Source organism: Ostrea edulis, chromosome 9 (genome assembly GCF_947568905.1).
Source record: "Ostrea edulis chromosome 9, xbOstEdul1.1, whole genome shotgun sequence".
Classification (NCBI taxonomy): Eukaryota; Metazoa; Mollusca; class Bivalvia; order Ostreida; family Ostreidae; genus Ostrea; species Ostrea edulis.
In genome coordinates, this window is record NC_079172.1 from 34854063 (window position 1) to 34870517 (window position 16455).

At 35.0% G+C, this 16455-nt stretch overlaps 2 protein-coding genes across 4 annotated transcripts in view; both read left to right on the forward strand.

Annotated features, from left to right (window-relative positions):
• Positions 1–5575, forward strand: part of LOC125659526 (NACHT domain- and WD repeat-containing protein 1-like) — a 30489-nt gene extending 24914 nt beyond the window's left edge. The window contains exon 17 of the mRNA XM_056148976.1: positions 1102–5575. Within this exon, the coding sequence (XP_056004951.1) occupies positions 1102–1785 (684 nt within the window). The 3' untranslated portion in view covers positions 1786–5575. The remainder of the gene's footprint in view (positions 1–1101) is intronic.
• A 2359-nt stretch (positions 5576–7934) lies between these two features.
• Positions 7935–16455, forward strand: part of LOC125659519 (kelch-like protein 26) — a 29743-nt gene continuing 21222 nt past the window's right edge. Inside the window, exons 1-2 of one of the 3 annotated variants that reach the window (XM_056148989.1) lie at positions 7935–7968; positions 9806–10334. The gene's annotated coding sequence lies outside the window, so the exon portion shown is untranslated. Of the gene's footprint in view, positions 7969–9805; positions 10335–10491; positions 15645–16455 lie in introns of those variants that run through there. The other 2 variants (XM_056148991.1, XM_056148988.1) reach the window with 2 other exon arrangements.

Below are 16455 nucleotides of genomic sequence, written 5' to 3' on the forward strand. Positions count from 1 at the left end.
GAGTGTATAGTTTGACGAATATTTATTGTTTGTGTGGATATTCATTTGTTGTAAGAGAGACCGACAGTGATGGGAACTCCCAAATCAAGAAGTTATATAAATTGAAATTAAAACTCACAGAGGAAAAGGTTGATGTGTTTCGACAGGTGATTAGTTTATTGCAGCGCGTGGAGGGTAGGAAAAACTGTCATGCAATCTTCATTATTCAGCACGACTATCAACACATCTTTCCGTTCCTCTTTTAAAGATTGAATCTTACAATCTTTCAAAACCTATAACATGCACCAATATTAGGTCGTCATATTTGTTGTTTTCCCAATCTTTTTGTTTACTGAATGCAAATGATAAGAGTTCTTTGATTGGATTGATTGATTGATGTTTTCCGCCACACTCAACAATTTTTCAATTATCTGGTGGCGCCCAGTTTTTATTGGTGGAAGAGAGAACCCAGATACAATGTATCTGGGAAGAGACCACCGACCCTCCGAAAGTAAACTGGGAAGCTAATTCTCACTTACCGGCGCAAGCGGGATTCGAACTCACGCCGACAGAGGTGAGAGGCCGTGTGATTTTGAGCGCAATGCTCTAACCACTCGGCCACGGAGGCCCTCTTCTCTGATAGGATGAACATATCGATGAATATGCATGATTAAAAGGTCACTAGATTTAACCTCCATAGGTGGTTTCGTTAGATCCTTGTGTAGCGATATACGTGAACGGATCAAAGAATCTAATTTTAATCTTTAGATATGGGCCAAGGTGACTCGGGTGAGCGATGTGGCTCATGGGCCACTTGTTACAACACAGGCTGTTATTTAACATACACAGTCCATTCTTAATCATCTTTTTTCTTTGCTCTTTACACTGTGCACTCTGACGTTCTGTGTTATCAGATATTTTGTTTAATCCAATTCAAAATTTATCTCCTAACACTTGGCAGATTATAAAGGATTCACTGTACTTAATTCCTTTAAATTTCTTGAAACATTGATAAAGATTTGAAATGTTTTGTCTTATCAGTCCATTAGCAGCGTCTGTAGATCTTTATTTTTGCCAAACATTGTTTCCCTTGTTTTGTTTTATTGGACATTTGTGTTTTAGATTGTGACCTCCTTCTTCGACTTTCCCGTGGTTCTGACAATGGACAGTGACCACAACACAATGGACATGACACAGGTTGATACTGTGATGGCTAGTGCTTCCTGTATCGCCATTGACAACGCTGACAGCCGTGCTCTGATTGGTTCTTCAGATGGACAGATCCGGGTCATTAACATGGCGGGAACATATGAATTCAGACTAGGACAGAACTCCCCTGTATCTACCGCAGCATTCTCACCAGACAGGAAAAGAGTGGTATCTGCTGGGTATAAGAGTTTATTTGTGTGGGATTTGAACCAAGCCAGACTACAGTATAAGGTAAAAAAACATGACAGCTTTATCACAAAAATTTTGTTTGACCAATCTGGGAAGGTGATGGTGACCGCCTCGAAGGACAAGAAAATCATTATGTCGGACATGTCCTATGGAATGTCCATAGCGACTTACTATGGTCACAATTCCATGGATCAGCTGAAAATAACTTTTGATGGTGGCAAGGTATTGTTTATACCAGATGTAGTGAATTATATTGGTGTCCTGGAGCCCAATCCAGCTCTGAGAAAGATGATGGGTGGAGACCGAGCAGTAATTAGAAAATCTCTAATGAAGGCCAAGGCCATGGCACTGTCGTTTTCCAGTCAGAAAATAGCACCACACACATCTCAAGCTTGTAGCATCCTGTAAAGCACAAAATAGCATCACACACATCTCAAGCTTGTAGCATCCTGTAAAGCATAGAAAATAACACCACACACATCTCAAGCTTGTAGCAACCTGTAAAACATAGAAAATAGCACAACACACATCTCAAGCTTGTAGCATCCTGTAAAACATAGAAAATAGCAATACACACATCTCAAGCTTGTACATGTAGCACATGTAAAACACAAAATGGTAACACACATATCTCAAGTTAGTAGGAATCTGTAAAACATACAAAATAGTACCATGCACACACATCTCAAACTTGTAGCACCTGTAAAACATAGAAAATAGCACCACACACACCTCAAGATTGTAGCAACCTATAAAACATAAAATAGCACCACACACATCTGAAGCTTGTAGCATCCTGTAAAGCACAAAATGGTACCACACACATCTCAAGATTGTAGCTATCTGTAAAGCACAAAATAGCACCACATACATCTCAAGTTTGTAGCAACCTGTAAAACATCACAAGCCTCCAACATACTATAAAATGTATATTACAAGCTAGTAATATATATATTATCATGTATTTTCAAGCTAATAACCAAGCTTAAAAGTCTGTAAGATATTAGCAAGCTTGTAACATCCTGAAAAATATCAAAAGCTAGTAATATCAAATAGAACACTGTAAGATTGTAATGTAACATACAACATCACAAACGTCTTATGTCACATCAATGATTTAGCGTTGTAGCTTGCAACATCATGTAATCCTGTTACAATGTATATATACTTTGAAAAATATCACTAACTTCCAACATTCTGTACAACATCACATGTGATATCTTGTACCACATCACAACCACAGGCAATTATATCGCTTGGGTTCAAATGTACTGTTTAATATAGTAAATTCAAACCCTAACGATACAATTGCCTGTGATCACAACATGTAACATCTTTTACATCACAGCATTTAATATCTTGTACAACATGTGACACAGCATTTAATATCTTGTACAACATGTGACACAGCATGTAATATCTTGTACAACATGTGACACAGCATGCAATATCTTGTACAACATGTGACACAGCATGTAATATCTTGTACAACATGTGACACAGCATGTAATATCTTGTACAACATGTGATACTGCATCCAATATCTTGTACAACATGTGACACAGCATGTAATATCTTGTACAACATGTGATACAGCATGCAATATCTTGTACAACATGTGACACAACATGCAATATCTTGTACAACATATGACACAGCATCTAATATATTGTACAACATACCCAAACTAATAAACATATCATAATTCATCACAATCTTCGTTGTGTCATTTTAATATCAACAAGCTCAAGAGAGAAATAACCGTTTGTTACATTGTGTTGAACTCGATCTGTACATGCATATAGAGTATTTTTTTCAATACCTATCAGAAATGACTGTTAGTCTAAGAGTGTGTTATAGTTTTAAAAATGCATAATGTATTTTTTATATATTTTATTTTCGTATTTCATTCAACAGATATTATTCAATCTTTTATTTATTGATAAATCGCTTTTTGATTTATTTTCTCAATGTATGCCAGTAGATATTGAATACCGTACAAGTGGAATTTTTAGCAGGACACGAATTTAGGGATTTTCCCATAAAATTGGGTTTACATGTACATGTATAGCGAGAGCTAATTTTAGCGACTTTATAATTCAAGAAAGACAACTATTACCTACGATACGGAATAAATTGTAAGCGATATTAATTTTTAGCGAACTCAACACCCTCGCTAATAATACCAGAATTAAATCCCCGCTAAAAATTCTGCTTATACAGTACTTGTTAGACTGTAAAACCAAGAAATGATATATGAATTGATGGTTGTTTGAGCTGATTCTGTGTGCATCTCATCTACAGTTATTCAACAAGGAAAACTGTTTCACCATTATATCAATTATCTGAAAATTTTACAGGAAAAATATTGAATCTCAGTCATGTATACTATGATATTAATACTTTGTTTGAAATAAAACAGATATTTTGTATGATTTATTTTTTCTAGAATTTTACTATGTAAACCATTTGCTATCATTCATTTGTTAGTTTCATTATTATTTATGGTCAATAAATGCAGAAGTATTATCACGGCAGACACTGCTGTACTCCCACTACAAGAAATGCCCTTTCAAAAGATGAAATTCTTCAAAACCATGCTTCAGTTTTAGGCACATTTGGTATACCAGTCAGTGGGTCGAATGAATATGAGTTACCGCCCCTATTCTGGATTCCCAAACTACATTAAAACCCTTACAAACAAAGATACATTGCTGGATCCAGTAAGTGCTCTACCAAGCCCCTATCTAACAGCTAACAGCTTTGAAGGAGAAACTTCAGACTTACTTTGCAACTACAAATGCCAGAAGTGGTGTAAATCAAATGTGTATTCTAAAAAATATGCTAGATTTCCTCATTGACAATATTTTTGTGGTCTTTGGTAATCAGGTCTTCCAACAGTCTGTCGGAATTCCCATGGGCACGAATTGTGCTCCTTTGATAGCTGACCTGATTTTGTATTCGTATGAAGCAGAATTTATTCAGAAACTTCTACGTGAGAAAAAAAAATCTCTTGCTGTGGCCTTCAATTGGACATTTAGATACATTGTGTATATTGACGTTTTATCTATTGACAATAATAGCTTTTACTAATATGTCGATTCAATATATCCCTGCGAGCTCGAAATAAAAGACACCACAGAGTCGTCCACTTCTGCTTCATACTTAGATATTTTATCGCAAGTAGATATTAACAGCAAACTAACAACTCAACTTTATGACAAACAGGATGATTTCAGCTTCTCCATCGTCAACTTCCCATATTTATGTAGCAATATTCCATCATCACCAGCATATGGAGTTTATATCTCTCAACTGATTCGATACACAAGAGCTTGTTCTGTTTTTGTCCCCCACCTCAACGCGGAAGGGGACATAGAAATACCGGTGTCCATCCGTCTGTCCCACTTCACTTTGTGGACGCAACTCCTCAGAAACCGCTCAACGGATTTTGTTAATATTTTGTAGGATTGTTAGTCATATAATGCCACCATTTCGATTCGACAATTTTTACAGGAGTTAAGGGACTTTGTTGAATTTGTACGTGCTACACTATAGGAACACTTTGTGGACGCAACTCCTTCGAAACCGTTCACTGGATTCCATTCAAAATTTTGTAGGATTGTTAGTCATCATATGTTGTTGATCATATTGCGCCGTCATTTTGATTCGCTAAATTTTACAGGAGTTATGGAACTTTGTTGAATTTGTACATTCTACACTATAAAAACACTTTGTGGACGCAACTTCTCCGAAACCGCTCAACGGAATTTGTTCAAATTTTGTAGGATTGTTAGTCACCATATGTAGTTGATCATATTGCGCCGTCATTTTGATTCGACAAGTTTTAGTACAGGAGTTATGAGACTTTTGTGCTTCAACTTTTTTGCAGTGGTGGGGGACATGGCTACGTGTAGCAGCAAGCTGCTGACATACAAGTTGATGGTACAGGGGTTTCAACAGTTTCGTTTAAAGTCAGCATTTCGCAAATTCTATGGTCGTTAAAACGATCTAGTTTGCAAATACAACATATCGTTGGGTCAAATGCTGTCTGACGTGTTTCATACCGATTGTTAGACCGTTTGTGGCACACTGATTTTGACTACGGATAACTCTGTTTACCTGATCAAGATATATGGCTCATGGCGGGTGTGACCGGTCGACAGGGGATGTTTACTCCTCCTAGGTACCTGATCCCACCTCTGGTGTGTCCAGGGGTCCGTGTTTGCCTAACTTGTGTATAGCTTATGGGATTTATGAGATTGATCACTGTTCGTTATCTTTACTTTTCATACTACACATGTATGTTGAGCAGTGGAACCACATTAAATATTATGCATGTGTTAGGCATTAGTACATGTACCACCACTGTAAATTTACACCTCCTTGCTGGGCAGTGTTACCACAACTGTATATTTTCACCTCCATGTTGGGGCAGTGATACTAAAACTGTAAATTTACACCTCCTTGCTGGGCAGTGTTACCACAACTGTATATTTACACCTCCGTATTACGCAGTGTTACCACAACTGTATATTTTCACCTCCATGTTGGGGCAGTGATGCTAAAACTGTAAATTTACACCTCCGTGCTGGGCATTGATGTCACGCTTGTAGATAATACATGTGCACGTCGGGCAGTAACTTATGTATGTATTACTTACTTACTTATCCTCTTCATCCCCGGTGGGACATAAGGCACCAACAAGCTTCCTCCATTTGTCCCTGTCCTTTGCCAAGTGCTGAGCCTGCCCCCAGGTGTAACCTTCCTCTTGAAGTTCCGCTTGGAGGATTCTCCTCCAGGTGGTTCGAGGTCTGCCTGGCTTTCGTTTCCCTGGTGGTGTCCAGTGCAAGGCAGTTTTTGGAATCTTCTCACTGGGCATTCTCAGAACATGACCTAGCCATCTAAAGCGCCGCTGTTTTATCTGTGTATTACAGTGTTAGATAAACTGGTGCATGTCCTCACTTTTGACAGTATATAATATAGCCACATAAAATAGCTCAGACGATGTAGATCGCTCGCCTCATGAACTTCAAGTTGTGAGTTCGAATCCTTTCTGATACGTCCATGTACATATAATTGCTGTATATTGGTTATGATATGAGGTGTCTGTCCGCTATCTTTTCTGTGTCTGGCTAAAACGGTGGTATTTTTAGCCCTCGTTTGATGGTGCCCCTTGAGAGGGAGTGCAATTAACAAGGGTGCACCAATAAATCCCTGTCCTGCTCATTATTTGTCTAGAATGGTCCTGCCCTGTCAGTAGATGCATCATAGGAAGAAGGTGTATTGCAACCTAAAACTAGGTCGCTGTGACTTCCTTCAAGAATAACACAACCAAATCTACAGATAAATCCTATTTGTGTTATAACAGAAATACTGTAAGGTTTAGAATATCAGGATTTGTTCTGGTCAGACTGACATTGTCCGGCCCATGTACATTGTCTAGCTCGAAAACCATGAGGCCAAAAACACAAATGCTTAATTGTTTTCTAAAAGCTGTCAAATGTGTTCTCTCGGCAACTCCGTACCAAGGAACATTTCCTGTCGGGCTATCACGCGCAGTGGCTTTAAAGGGACTGATTCGCGATTTTACCCAAAATTTTGTTTTTCACCTTTAATGATCAAAATCTACTGTCTAATGTGTGTTTTCACATGAAAATTATGGTTATACATTATCACAGAAGCTCATTTTAGAGAGTTATTATTTGTTTTGTAAACAAAGATTGCGGTATGCTATTGTTTACAAAATTTTCAAAGGAAATGGATATCGATCTAAGTTTATATCTTTCACGTTTCAAGCATTTTTGGGGGTAAAATGTGTCATCTAAAAGTTAAATTTGTGACTAGACAAAATTAAGATGCATTATATTTCACTTGCTTGTTTGTTTACATAAAAAGACTCGAGTCATTGTTTACACAACATAGATTTAAGGCTAAAATATTGCTTTCAGTCTTGCATTCAGAAGGTCAAAATTTGGCTGTCAACATTAAATGAGTTATATTTTTAATGTTTAACATCAAAAATGAAAAATATTTAAAAAAAAAAAAAATCGTGAACCAGTTACAATGTACGACTTCATCAAACTTGCTTTGTGGGGGGTGGGGTGAAAAACGTCACGTTCCTTCCCCATTGCAAGTCCAGCTAGGATCCGTGCCTCTTCACACGGTCAAGAGTTTGCGATTCGCATACAGACCTTTGATCATGTTGATCGCAAGTCCAGCTAAGACCTGTGGCTGACTTCACACGGTCAAGAGTTTGCAACCCTTGACAATGTGCAGATGTCATTGATTAACTGTAATTAGTTACAGTATTGTATAGTTGAAGAATCCTATAAAATCACTATGCGTCATTTTTATTACCCATATGTTTGCACAATCTCGTAATTTTTTTTTCAATGCATGCCATAATTAAAGTCACGATTTTTAGGACTCCATAGAAACTTCCTGTCTGAAATCTGGATTTGTATGACCTAGAAACCTACTTGCTATGAATGTAAACACAATATTTTTCAAAGTGTCATGCATGTTTTGTACTAACAAATAAACAATTTCATTGTGAGAGAAAAACTGCATGTATAAACACTGCTTGAGGTAAGTTGTGTTAACTAATTTCGTAAAAATTCGACATGAACAAAACACAATTTTTTATTTGAAGCTGAATTAATTGTATTTCATTTGATTTTCAAAACAATGACAAAAGTTTATATTCTCATAACCGTGTGACAGCACAGAGAAATGATATTTTAAAACATAAAGAAGTTTACAAACGGTACTGGAATATGTTCAAAGGCTTTTGCCTTAGATATCTTTACCAATTTATAAAACGATTGGTATTTGCTCATGAATGTGGTTGTTTGTTTGTACATTGTTAAAATACCGGTGAAGGGTTGCAAAATTTAGGCTTATGCTCGGCGCTTACAGCCTTTGAGCAGGGGAGGGGATATTTGCTGTAACACGGAGCCTCAGTTTTTGAGGTCTCGTCTGAAGGACCGCCCCATATTTAGCCGCCTTTTACGACAAGCAAGGGTTATGGAGGACCTATCCTAACCCGGATCTCCACGGGACCCTCATGAATGTGAATGATGTGTGTATGAAATATACTAAGTACATGTAGGACTATTTTAACGGCTGGGAATTCCAATACAAAATGAAAGAAAAATGTAAATACAATCTATAAAAAATAAAATTAATTTTACAAAATACACAAGGGTACACACAGCAACATTTTTTATGAAGTGGTGCGCTAACGCGCTTCAAGAAGTGTACTGGCGTGAAGCAGTGCAGTTAAACGAAAAGTGAAGATAACAGTGATCAATCTCATAAATCCTATAAAGAATACAAAACTGAAAGCAGGGAAAACACGGACCCCTGGAGATACCAGAGATGGGATCAGGTGCCTAAGAGGAGTAGCCATCTCCTGTTGACCGGTCACACCCGCCGTGGGCCCTATATCCTGATCACGTGAAGAGAAGTAATTCACAGTCAAAATCAGTAGGTAAAGAACGGCCTAACAACTTACACGAAACGCGCCAGACAGCACGCGACCTAACGACAGGCAGCATATGCAAATTAGATCACAACGACCTCAGAACATGCCTGTAAATGACAAAAATTATTTCGTTGCTAGGTACTTCAAACTATTTTTAAAACTTTTTCACTAGGTATTTTGTGTTAGAAATTCTGAGTTTATAAAATCTATAACTTATGCCTTCAAAGGTATTTTAAGTAGTTTTCTAGAAATAAATGTTACTTATACTGTATCTATATTCAAGATATAGACCTATATATCAGTTTTCCACTTTTGATCAAAATGCTCCGTAGATCTACGTCTATTTAAAAAAAAAACCACCACAGCTTTTCATAGCAGTGTTACAGAATTCTTGATTTTGCCAGACATGAAAGACCACAATCATCAATATTTTCTTCTTAAAGTTGGCCCAAAGGATGGAGTACTCTAAAATCCAATTTGACGTGATTTTACAATGTTACCCCAAAACCTTATCACCCAACCCTTAACTTTAATCTCAAAAAAATGTCTACCAAATTCACCATAAATCATAAGATTTGGAACTGATCTATTCGATTCTAATATTTGTTCACAAGATCCTTAATGAATCTTTTCAAACATTAAAAAATGTATGTGACTCTCTATGTATACATCCCAGCTATGAAATAAATTTGATTTTATTAACAGCTTTTTAAAAAAAATGTCAATGTATACTTTAAAAATATTTTAACCGAAATGCACGGATTTAAATAAGAATTGAAAGCATCATTTAGCACTTCGTAATAATGGAGTTTATAAGTATATTATATGTATAATGTTTTGGAAAATGTCAAGGCTATAAATGATTGACATGAAATCTGATACGATACATGTAAACAGAAACAGGTAATTAGCATTATAATCTCTTTACTTTTTATCTAGACTCAGGCCCCCATCAGAAGCGGATTCTGGAATTTTAAGAAGATCTCGGAGTTCAGGGACGAATGTTCCCAATGTCTGTAATCTCGTGCATTACCGGTGCCTGTGATCTCGTGCATTACCGGTGCCTGTGATCTCGTGCATTACCGGTGCTTGTGATCTCGTGCATTACCGGTGCTTGTGATCTCGTGCATTATTGGTGTCTGTGATCTCATGCATTACCGGTGCCTGTGATCTCGTGCATTATTGGTGCCTGTGATCTCGTGCATTACCGGTGTCTGTGATCTCGTACATCATCGGTGCCTGTGATCATTTGTTTTTATCGCTTCCTGTGACCTCGTGTGTTACCGGTGCCGGTGGTTATGTGCATTACCGGTTCCTGTGATATCGTGTTTACAACCGGTTCCTGTGGTCACATGCTTTGCCGGACCCTGTGACCACATGTCTTTGTGAGATGATAAGTTAAATGATTTTATTCGGAATTACACTTAAAACCTGATAACTCAGGACCAAGATATGAACTAACTTTGAGGTACAGTATAATCAACATATTTAATTTCAAATATTCAATACAATGTGCTGACTTTCAATATTGGTTGTACAATAAAATTAACTTTAAAGAATGTTAATTCATAGTCTCCATGTGTATGTTTCAAAATTCGAGAAAATGGCATTGCGCTTTATGGAGAATAGTGGATACTGAAAAAAAGAAACCATTGCAATACTTTTAATGCAGGGTTTATAACGATAGTTTTAGGGGCGAGATCAAAAGATCGTTTTCGGATAAAAATCTTAATTGAAATAGTTAGGGAGAGGAAGGGGGTTAAAAGCTTCTGCAGGTTCCTGTCATCCGACATCAATTACAATTTGGTGGAAAAAGAAAAAAGCCAAGTGACTTAAAAACACATAATAATGATACATTTTAATGAACATTTAATGATTTTAATTTGTACACTTTCATTTGAGAATGAACTGTAGAAAAGGTAAACAGATTATTATTTATACTTGTTAATCGATTAGTCTCAACATTCATCATATTTAGTTTTAAGGGGGTGAAAACTATATGAATTTAGTTGTTTGTTTTTGGTCAGACATTGAACTTTTGATCTCGCCCCTTACGTATTGTACATTTGATCCATGCTTACTAAATTCTTGCATTTTAATCAAAAGTTAAATACACATATCCATATAGAAATTCTAAGCAATAACATGAAAATATTGAAATCAACTTTCTGATTGACTAAGAATTGAGGGGCACTTATAATAGGAAAATTTGTAACACAATGATATCTAGGTATTTGAAAGAAATACGAACTAATGTATAAAATTCAGAATATAAAACAATTTAATGTTCCATTAGATATCTATTTATATTCCGCAATTTTGAAACAGAAAAACCCATATACGAACAAAAACTCTAGCATTTCGTAGCTCAGGTTTTGTTACCATGATCAATGAAGCGTCTAATGAAATAACACATTTTAAGTAAACATGTCGTTTATTATCATGATCAAACAAATGACGTAATAAACCGAGTTCAAACAAAATTTGCTGGGACAACTTAATACAAACAACCGTTTACTAATGACTAGGTTTGCAAATGAGCAAATAAACATGTAAATTACACAAATTGATCCCAGCCAATATTCATATAAAAACACTAATAATATCAAAAAAGGCGGCGCACAAAAAGACCACAAAGCAATGAGACATGCGAACAAGTTGCATGTAAGTTGCTGCGCCACCCAAGGAATGGCGGTTAAATCACCCGAACCCAACATGACATTGTAACGGAAAATTTGAAAATATGAAATAAGTTAAATAAATAAATGAACAAGACAAAACCAGACATACACATATGAAGAAACTGAGTCGACTTAGATGCAACTTGTTCGCATGTTTCATTGCTTTGTGGTCTTTTTTTTGTACGCCACCTTTTTGATATTATTAGTGGGGTTTTTACATATAAAAGGTGAAGATAACGAACAGTGATCAATCTCATAAATCCCATAAGCAATACAAAATAGATAATTGGGCAAACACGGACCCCTGGACACCCCAGAGGTGGGATCAGGTACCTAGGAGGAGTAAGCATCTCCTGTCGACCGGTCACACCCGCCGTGAACTCTAAATGTAGCGGGTTGACAAGGTCTCTGAATACGGTTTCTGTCATGAGCTCTTCGCTTCAATAGCATCACTGCAGTCATGTTTACAAACTTAGAATGATCTTAGAACAAGAGTTTTGCTGCCCTAAATTTAGGACGAACTTATGGCGAGGTCTAAATCTAGGAAAGCTTCGAGAACTTGACTTAAGACTATAAGACGTGTCCTAAGACATACTTAAGACACGTCTTAGTCCTAAGATAGCTTCGTGAACATGCCTGAAGATCATTACTAAACAATGAAAATAGAAAAGGTGATAAATTTACCTCTTGTCCGATACCAACATTACAAATGAAACATTCGGACACGTATTCACTTACTTGTATCTTTGATTTAATACTTTTTTGCACATTTCTGATGAATCTAAAACATTTTCCATCTTATTTTGTTTTTAAAAGATTTGGCCCATGTTTCCAAAGATATCAAAGGCCTTCTTGAAATCTACCAAACTACAGATTTTCTTTTTTGATCAATGCAAATTTTCAAGAAACATCTATAACAAAAACAACGTCAGTTGTATAATAAACTTTATTAATTCCTATTCGGTTCATTTTCTTCAAATAAGCCATGGTTATGCAATGGAACATGAGGTACAAAAAATATTGAACAATATGATTAATGGGAGATACATGTATATAAACAACAGAACTAAAAAAAAAACCCAGTACATATAGATAGACAAGTTACTGAGAACAGGCCAAATAATAGATTTTAGGAAAATACATTTTATATCATTTGTTTATATCTAGCTTCATGATCATAAACTGAGAATATACAATACAAATATGTATATATTCTTGCCTTGTTAAAATTACACGAATACTTTATTGTCATTTTGAATCCAATTTGAAATATCTCCAAATGAATTTAATTGACTCATAAATATGAATGACAATACTTTTGGTTCAAGTAGTTTTTCCGTATTTCTGACAAATCTTTCCACATTATATACAATGGTGTGTGGCTTGGTTTTTTTTTCTTTTTTTTTCTTTTCTGAATCGCCATTCATACACCTGTACTCCGTTTGAAAATTCATTCATAAAATTCTGTCTCGTTTTCAAAAGAAATAAAAAAAAAATGTTGTTGGCCTTACGTTATTGAAACTTATATGACGGGCAAGATTTTTTCAATGGACCACTGTCACCTAGTTTTAGGCCATGATAAACCTTGATTTTATAATAGTATCTATATTATACAGGAAAACAAAACAAGGTTTGACAATATTCACCTTTTCAAATGGTGGTGTTATAGGGTTTCTTCTTTTTGTCTTGACTTTTTAGACGTAAATCAATTTTTTTTTTTATCTTTCTCCCTTTCGACGGACAAAGACTCATTTCAATTTTAATTCTTTCTATTCATAATCATTCCTTTTTTCAACGACGGAAAGCGGTAGCATTAAGAATGTATTCATTGAAATATAATATGCCCTCGTTAAAATAAAAATTGTTTTGCGCACCAAGTTTAACTGAATAGCAAGGACAATAACAAAAATATATATGTAAACATGGATTTGGTCCTTGCGACTTGTAGTATATCGCTACAATACAAATCAAAACGATGGGTGGTAAATGGAAAATAAACAGTACAAAATACATTAAGATTTATAATTATATTCATTCATTTATAAAAGAAAAATTATTTATGTCATTCATTATTTTAAATATCTATTCGTTCATTTTCATGCGTTTAAATAATGTAATTGATATGGGTTTATTTCTCCACTGATTTATTTTTGGAAACTATTCATAGCATGTACTTTCATTTAGCGTGTATCTAATTTATTATAGGATTAAACATTCTTTTTGAAGAATTTATAGATGTGTAAACTCTGGACATTTTACTCACAAACTGAATAAAAGTGCGAAGCACTTTTTTGTTAAGTTTGTGAGTAAAATGTCCGGAGTTTACACATCGATAAATTCTTCAAAAAGAATGTTTGATTCTTATAATTCCAATTCATTCACTTTACTAACAATTGTAAAAAATTGAATAGTTTCCCCGCACTATGATACTTGTTTTCAGGCGTGTATGAATACATCGCGTTTTCGGATTTATTGATGTATAAACTCTTGTTCAGCTTTATTTTTGTCCAATCAAAACAATTGTAATAAATAACATTGGAATTATTTAGATTTATTCATTTATTTCAAATAATTGTGTATGATATTTGTATTTATCCATTGTTTATGCATGTACACTCACCATGTAATCAATGAATCAATGTGAAGCTGACCCCTCCCTCCTATATATAAGGAGTGTAGTGTGGTCAGTTTGACCCCCTGCCATCAGGGTGTTGTTTTCGTCCATATTGCCCGGTACATGTACTAGTTTTCTTATCAAAATCCCATTCTCAGAATACTTTTATCCATTTAATTATACAGTATACTTTGTCTGTGAAGAATCATTCAATAATTATCTACATGTATAATGTCCATAATTAGATCAATTACACTACAGGTGTATAGTACAATATGTCGTATAACGTAAAATTAGATATGGCATAACTATTTGGTAATACCCCAAAACAAAATTAAATAATATTGTACATTTGTATACATAAGAAAATTGTGCGTTGGATTTTTTCTTTCTTTTTTTTTTCTTTTTTTTTTTTTGTTTTGTTTTTTCCTGCATATATTCATTTTCTTATGTATTTTGTTTGTTTCTGCAAAAAATTCTTTTCGGGATTTATTCTTCTGGCACCCCCGGGTCTGAGAAGAAAACAAGAGGAAACATTTTCAACAGCTAATCGCGACACTGAATATATGTGCCGTATTCTATGAATTGATTTGAATGAAATTCTAGTATATACCGGTATATAGACTAGTAAATAAATGATTTACTGTTGGAAGGCTTCATAAAACAAAAACAAACAAACAAAAACAAATAAAACACAAACAAACAAAAAACCAATAAGAATATTTTGTTGCTTGTGTTGAACGCCTAGCTAGTGTGTTGTTTTATTTCTATTTTGTTTCCTTTTTCTTTAAATGATATTTATATTTAATATAAAGTTTAAAGAAATGTTCAGAAAACAACCGTAATTAAGTAAATAGTATGCTATCAAGCGGGCCACCTACAGATCTTCCCAAAAATGCGGTTTTGTACAAAAAATGTTGTTTACAGAAAAGGAACAATACAAACAGAGTACAAGGAAATGATAATCCTACCCGGGGCGCTCCCGTGCAGACGTCGGTGGTACGTGTGACCCCTGTCTGACCTCGACGTCTTATAACGTTTTGTCTGTTACAAAGGATGTGCGTCACTAGCTGTTGTCTAATTTGAATATGACTGCAAGGGGAAAATAATCAAAGACTTAAATTGTTAGTCTCATATGTTTTAAAAATCATTTTATATCTTTTAAATTGAATTGTATTCTTGCGTCGGCAGTTATCACCCTTTCTAACCTCGTGTGTTTCCTTCCCACGCTGAGGAGGCCTCACTCTATTTGAATATTTTTGATGAATGAAAAAGTGGTTCACGTAGTACAGATGTGTGTAAGAAAAAGAGCGCGGTTTTATATGCCAGTCCCATCCAACATGCAACAATAATCAGCACCTTCAAATTCATGTTTTAAGGGGAAAACTGTTTGGAAGCAAGATAGAACTTAAAGCTGGTCTCAATTTCTAAGGTGAAGCACGGTGATCTACCAAAACTTCCGGAATTTAACCACGTGTCGAAGGTACTCCATTCAAGTATTCCATAAATTTATTGAATGAGACTGTAGATATTTCTGTAGTATGTTACCGGTATGGTAATACATATTATATACATATATATATATTATATTATGAGATTGATCTGGTTTTTTTTATTTTCACCTTTTTTCATTGATTAAAATTCTATTTCAATGTTGATCAAAACAATGCACCGTAGTGACGTCGACATTATATAACTTACCAATCTTCAGAAAAAAAGACATTAAATGTTCAAAGAGGATAATAAGCCGACTGTGTAACAGCTCATCATATTATATTGTTTATTCCCCAAGAACCACACAGTTCAAAGGTTTAACGCACCTGCATGATGTAATTTACAACTAGTACAAAAATGTATAATCATTTCCAGCATGACATGATATATATATATATATATATATATATATATATATATAGCACAAACAAACAATTATAACACCCAACCTTACGTTTACCCCTAGGATCTAAACGATACATGTGATAATCAATTAATTAATATATAAAGCACTAAATAATCACAACTAGGTACTGAAAATTTTCGCCCCATTAGTGCTTTATATATATATATATGATGTATTGCAAATGTTCTAATCTCGAATAAAATGAAATCATACCAGACCAACACGATAATTACAACAATGATGACCAGTAATGATGATGTGGTTATAATGATGATTTAATGACGAGGATGATAATTAGTATCATAATGATGATAAGGACGAAAATTAATATGATAATAGTGATGCGGATGATTATAATTTGATAATTATGAGGATGAGGATTAATATGACAATA